This window comes from Piliocolobus tephrosceles, chromosome 8, assembly GCF_002776525.5.
Source record: "Piliocolobus tephrosceles isolate RC106 chromosome 8, ASM277652v3, whole genome shotgun sequence".
NCBI lineage: Eukaryota > Metazoa > Chordata > Mammalia > Primates > Cercopithecidae > Piliocolobus > Piliocolobus tephrosceles.
The window spans coordinates 77,609,974-77,616,834 of NC_045441.1; the positions used below are offsets into that span (position 1 = coordinate 77,609,974).

The following is a 6,861-nucleotide window of genomic DNA, read 5'->3' on the forward strand; positions in this document are numbered from 1 at the left end:
CTTTTTCCTTAGATGAATTTCACTATTGCTCTCATTATATTGTTTTAGTGTTAATTGGTATAAATCTGTGTGTTAATTTCCCATACATCTATACTGCATTTATGTCTTCTTCTATGTCCTAATACTTCATAATTTTCTATTAATGAATCTCAAGTATTTAAAGTAAAACTGATGTTAAAGTGTGTGATACTATATCACCAGAGTTGTTATTAATTGTGTACCTTCATTTTATATGTTAAACTTTTGCAGCTGGAATAACTGATTTCCTGGAGTATTCTGGCTATGTAATTCATACTGGGTTGTAATAGACAATGTTCTTTATACCACCACCCCACTATCTCAAACTCAATTCCACCCCTATCCTACCCACCCTCCTACCTCCCACCTCCCTACCTCCCCACCCTTCCCACAATCCCACCCTCCCCACAGCCCCACCCTACTCTACTATCCCCACTCATAGCCTCCCCCACCCTCCCTACTCTCTCAGCCTTCCCCACCCTACCCCACCCCATTCCCTCGATGCTGAAATGATCAGGACACAGTTTGCACTTAACCACTAAATCTTTATTGAATTTTTATTGTAACAGCAATGCAATATTAGCAAATAGAGAGCAATATAGAGTGAAGAGAATACAGCAATAAAGTTAGAAGGAGGGGGTAGGGGTAATGGGGTTCAGTGGTAGGAGGAGGGCTACTGACAGGGGTAAAAGCAACGGTTTTTATCACTTTTATAACTTCCATGAAAATTTACCATCCATCATTGACAATTTCATTCCAGCAGTAATTTATCAAAGGGCACTCATCCTCTATTAAACTATTAATCTAATCACCTTTGAACTTTTTCCCACTAGGGTTTTTATCCATGTCCAATTCACTCTATATAAGTTGGTCTCCCTGCAGTTCCCTCTGAGTTTATTTGAAATCTTTAAGGATAGCAATTACAGGGTAAAGGGTCACAAGTAAGTACACATGCCCACTTATAGCGATATCTAATACACAATATTATTCTAACATTCTAAATAACCCCACCCACTTAAAATTACTTAATAGTCCCTCCCACCCTAAAATGCTTATGATTATATATCCCCTATTACTTAAACTTGATTACACAAAGAAATAAAAGCAATGCAATTTTCCACAGACCAATTCAATACCATTCTGCAATCTAAAACAACAAAGAACTTTCAGTCTCATCAGATGTGTCTTCTCTCTTTAGATGATAATGTAACATGGCTCCCGCAGGGCTCTCCATTTCTGCCCAGGTCTTTCCAGCAGGGTGTTCTCTGTTGTCAATCTTGGAACTGTCTGTATCTGATGTGAGATGTCTGTGGTGGATGACAACTGGATCAATTCAGAAGTCCAAGAGGTACCTGCAAACTTAAACAGAATTCCAGACTGCACCATATAGATGTAGCCCTCTTATTTTGTGCACCTGCAAGTTCACTGTATTACTTCATGATTCCATCAGACTAATTCTCCTTTTTTCCACTATCTAGGACAAATACCTCACTGTCTAAACTAAATTGACCCTTCATAAATGTATGTAAACTTTCTCTGTTTCAATATCCTAGCATGATAAATTTAGCTAGTTCTCTCTAGGCTTGCGTATCAATGGGAGCTCTTAGATCTTCTTCCTTCCTGATTTAATTAACAATGTAAATTTGGGCCAAAAGTCAATTAATTAATTTTGCCAGTTTGTTTCAAAAACTCAGCTATTGATTTTGCTTAATAATCTATCTCCTTCATGTTTTTTATTTTGCTCCCTTTCTAACTTCTTTAGATATCAAATTCCATTGATTTTTTCCTTTCTTATGAATAAAGCCATTTTTGTTGGAAAATGCCAAAAAAATTAAAGGATCGAATTAACATAAATTTGATTAACAACAAAAGAAATCAATTGAGTGAAAGGAAACTTAACCAAACTTCAATACTATAGAATAATAAATTTAGAATTACTTATCCTTAACATCTACATTTATAGATAGCATATATAGCAATAGAGCATAGTACACACTGCCAAAAAGTTAATCACAAGCTTTAGTAAGCAGCCAAATGTGGATCAGGGACTTTCTGAGTTGTTAACCCACAGCAGCATACTCTCCCTGATCATTCTTGTCGTTGGGGAACTCCTCCAGACTTTTGCTTGCAGTGGTGGCAAATGTCCGTGTGCACATGCCAGGGCTACAGACAATGGCCCATTTCTAGGCACCCTGCAGCTTGAAGATCAATTGACAACTGTAAATTTGACACAAAACAACTTGAATTCAAAGGTATGGAGGATGAATTGATACTTGAGGTAAAGAGAAGTGACGCTTCAAAATAGTTCAGAAGCACAAATGCACCATTTTAAAAGTAATTACTCTAAAACACATGAGTGATTGACAAGCTTTCTGATTCCATTGAAGGAAAAAAAAGTTGTTTTGGATTAAATAGTCAATTAGGTTTCTCTTTTGAAATTTTATATCCTTTTATATGATTTTTAAAGGCCCAATTAATAGAATTGAAATAATATATGATGTTAAAATTGAAGATGAACAGGATGAACTGTTATACAAATACTCCAGTTCTGAGGAGCCTCTCATTCACAGCGTTGTAAGAACTTCACAGTAAAGAAATATTTTACACTATGTTACTTATCATTTTTAATTCAATGGAAATTTTTGAAAGCCTAGTCAACACTTCAAAACACTTACACTAAAAATTACACTAAAAATTTTAACTATTTAAACATGCAAGAATAAGGGTGGTTGATAATGAACATGTGAAAGATGATGCTGATGAAAAGTGAAACTTCACCGTTAAGACTCCTCTTCACGTCAGGCAATTTGAGATATACACCATGTTGTTTTCTACCGCTCAAACTGTGTTTTGGCAATTAAAGCCTCCTGTTACATCTCTGTGTGGCAGCAAAATGGAGTCTCAGCAACCAGGCAGGAAAATGATACAAATCCTGCAGCAGGGTCAATGGCAGTAGTAAAGAATTAAACAGAAAAAGAGAGGTTAGATAAAACAGTTCAAGGTAGTAGCAAGGGACCAGGCTAAAGAAAGTCAGGCAGTCCCAGGTTAGCACAAAGCATCCAGGGGACACCAGAGGTGTCACTTGGCTGAAGACAACTCGTGTGTTGTTCGTTGCTTTGAGTTCTTTGAGTTGCTTTCTGAGGCTTTTCATCCATTGGCAGCTTCACATCAGCTCCATCCTCTAGAGGGACCCTTTTCATTATATGGATTCTGATCCTTCTGAAGTGGTTACCATCAAGTAATGTGGAGTTCACTAAGGAAGTCCACATCCTCAAGACAGTGTCCACAGCCCTAATTCTTCTTCTTCAAAGATGTCCTTTCCAGGCATAGGAGTGTGAATCTGGGTGCTAAATCATTTCTCTTCTCTCCACACATCCTAACACGCTACAGTCTAATGAGGGGACTGAAGATGGAATGCCCAGATGCACATGGAGACAGACACATGGATAGATGCTTCCAAAACGTCAGTTGGTGCTTTTCCAGCCAATTAACAACACTCATGAAAATTCTTTCTGAAGTACCAGGACAAATCTTTTAAGAGTTGGGTACGGGATTTTGGAGTCCTTTTGATCTGCTATTCTTTAGCCCTCGAAGGTAATTGAGATGTGGTCCCATTTCACGAACATCTAACACCCCTGGAGCCACCAGTAATCTCTGGTTACCAGGTTTAATGCTTCGTGGAAGCCACTATGGCATGATGATGGTAAGGTGTTATGTCAAAGCCGGAGTCCTTGGGTACATGTGATTTGCACCACGATGTGAAGGCACACTCTTAACATGCAAGAGTCCATCTGAGAGAGCACTTTCTTTTCAAGCCTGAGATGTTTCATGTTACAAGGGTTTTGCCTGCTCCTGGGAGAACCAGTCGAGTTGCTGCTCCTTGAGAATTAACGGAACCATGGAAGTGGAGTTTGAAGATGGTGAAGTTTCTAAGGGTGCAGCGAGAGGATCACGGAAGCCTTTCCATACTGCACCGATAATTTTGGCTTCCTTAGTAAGGCCTCGGTCCTCCAGTGATTTAAAGAGGGTACCGAAACTGCAAGAAAAGTCATGTCCTCCTCCTCCTTATCTCCCCCTCCATAAAGAAATCAGCATTTCCTGTATTTGCATCAGCTTCTCTGTAAATGTTAAAGAACAAATTTGGCAGCCTATAATTTAGATGGTGACAGAGGTTTTGGCAGGTAAAACCCAGACTTCCAGGACTGGCTGGAAAGTAAACTTATTAATTATTTTAGTTAGATTGGCAGTCAAGGTGGAAAAATGAGAGATAATTTCTTGGCAAATACTCTGTTGCTCTCAGAAAATGTTGAAGGTCTTTTGGTGTTTTAGGATGTGTGCCAGTCCAGGGTGGCCCTGACCTTCTAGTGCTGTTTCAGAGAGGATGTGCCTCAGGTGGCCTGACGATACAGTAGCCTAAAACTTAGCACACAGTCACTGATTGAGAAGCTCAACAGGAATAAATTTTGAGGGTAGAGATCCTGAAGGACATGACAAGTATTTACAGGGTACTGTAAGATGGAGGTGGCGGCGGCGGTGGTGGTGGAGGCGGTGGCTGTGGCGGCGGGTACTGTGGTACCGGAGGCTGGCGGTACCAGTGTGGATTCCAGGTGATCATAACAGGTACATATAGTGATCTTCCTTGTCCGTCTCGTCCCACTGGGTACCAGGCGAATCCTACTGGGTAGGTCGGGTATGCGGCATATGTGGGGTATGTTTGGTATCCAGGTATTTGAGGTACGAATTCAGTGTACGTTGCCAGGTGCGCTTGGTCTTCTAAATTTGGAATAGATAGGCGAGGATACTGATTCTGGATAGTAAAATTGTTTGGAGCTCGGCAATCATAAGAAACTTGCAGTTTCCACCCCCTCTTCACCTGGAGAACTTGGGCTCCATTAGGTGCAATCGTTGGAGTAATCAGCCCATCTTTCACATTTCTTGCCACAAAATCTCGCAGAGCTGCCATTTCAGGTTCAGACAGTGAGTACACATGTCCGCTGGGAATACTGTGTGCTCCAGGTATCATTTCTATGTGAGGGTCAACCAGACGGTGATCTGGGTAGACGTGCTCATCTACTGGAGTGTACACATTCTGGACATAGTAATACCTCACTGGTTGGTAAACTCTGTATCCATCTACTGGATAATAGAGTGGCGGTTGTGGTGCTGGTGGTGGCAGCGATGGTGGTATTGGAGAATACATCCGGCAGTGGTAGCGGCAGTATTCAGAATCAAAGACAATAGATCGAGTGCTCCATGTGATGTTGGGATCATGTGTGCTCAGCCAGCGAACCCCTAGGACGACAGGGAAGAATGGAGACTGAGTCACATCAAATGACAGCACCTCACGGTGATCTCCCAGGTCAACTATCAGGTCGTGAGTTTCATGGACAACTGGGCCCGATGCTATGGGGCGCCCATCAATTGCTTCCACAAGTATTGGCCAGTCCTTGATTCTTAGAGGAATTCCATTTTGAGCAACGTATTCGTGATCAATGAAGTTGCCAGAAGCACCAGAATCGATCATGGCTCGGACGAACAGGGTGTGTCTGCCCGGAAGATGAATCTGGAGCATCACTTGCAAGTGTGGAGATGAGGCGTCATCTTGTGGGGACCTTATTATTTCTGGCCCGGTCGCTGAAGGTCCCTCTACAGCGGGGCCGGGGAGTTTCCCGCCGGCGAAGCCTTCGAGGCCTTGGCAGGACAGTTGTCAGCGTAGTGACCTCCTGTTCCACAGTAGAGGCACAGGTTCAGCTTTCTGCGTCTTTCTTTTTCCTCCTGGGTCAGGCGCATGCGGGCACCTCCCACCGGCTCGGTTGGATCTACCTGGTGGTGGCTTGCAACGTGAGGCAACACCAGCGCCCGAGGTGGCGAGCGTGGCTTGCGAGCTGCAGCAGCCCTGGCCAGCCTTCTCTCAATGTGAATGCACTGCCCAATCAGAGCAGACAGCGACTTGGCGACCTCGAGGTGGGAGAGCTCCTCCTGAATGTGGTCGCTGAGGCCCTCGTGGTATTGGTCAATCAGCGCAGGCTCGTTCCAATCCAGGTCCTGGGCAATCATCTGGAAAGCATTGGAATAGTCGATGACAGACCCCATGCCTTGGCGCAGGCGTCTGATCTTGCGTTTGGCAGCCTCTCGCCTCTGAGGGTCTTCAAAGACATGCTTCATTTCCATCATGAAAGCTGGGTAGTTGTGCATCAGGTAGTGGGAGCGCTCCAGCTTTGCTGAGGCCCAGCGGGCAGCACGGCCGGTCATCATGCTTGTCACGAAACAGACACGGACACGATCAACTGAGAAATCCCTGGTGCTCTTTTCCATGAAGATCTGGCACTGGGCCATGAAAGGAGCCAGCATGTCTGGGTTGCCATCGAACTTCTCTGGAAGGTCTTCTGGGCACTCTTCCTCTATTGGAGGGGGTGGGGCAGCAGCTGCTGCAGCACCGCGGAGCTCGATGTCATCATCCTCATCCTCAGGGGTGGGTTCCACTTGCTCTCGAAGGGTGGTGTTCTCCTCTGTGAGCTTCTGCACCTGGTTCTGCAGGTTGTTGTTCTCCTCCGACTGCTTCATGACCTTCTCTCTTAGGTTGTTGATCTCTTCAGAGAGCTCATCCCTCCTTCGTTCGGTCATGTTGGGGACACACGCGCTCTTATGGCCGGTGTGCTTGGAGTTGTTGTTGTTGTTGTTGTTGGGGGGAGGGGGAGGGGGAGGAGGTGGGCAGTCGGGACCCAGGGTGACGGTTGGGGTGGGAGGAGACCTCCCAGCTGTAGCTTCACTTCTGTGGGGATGGAGGCCTGGATCCTGGCCCCCTCTTCCACTCCTTCTTTTTTTTGTTTTCAAAATCCGCTT

General features: G+C 44.1%; 1 protein-coding gene across 1 annotated transcript; it reads right to left on the reverse strand.

Annotated features, from left to right (window-relative positions):
- Positions 1-542: 542 nt before the first annotated feature.
- Positions 543-6,861, reverse strand: PEG10 (paternally expressed 10). Its single transcript, XM_023226646.2, is given in 2 exon segments — positions 543-5,691; positions 5,694-6,861. Coding segments are annotated over 2 exon segments (2,124 nt in total). The 5' UTR covers positions 6,643-6,861; the 3' UTR covers positions 543-4,516.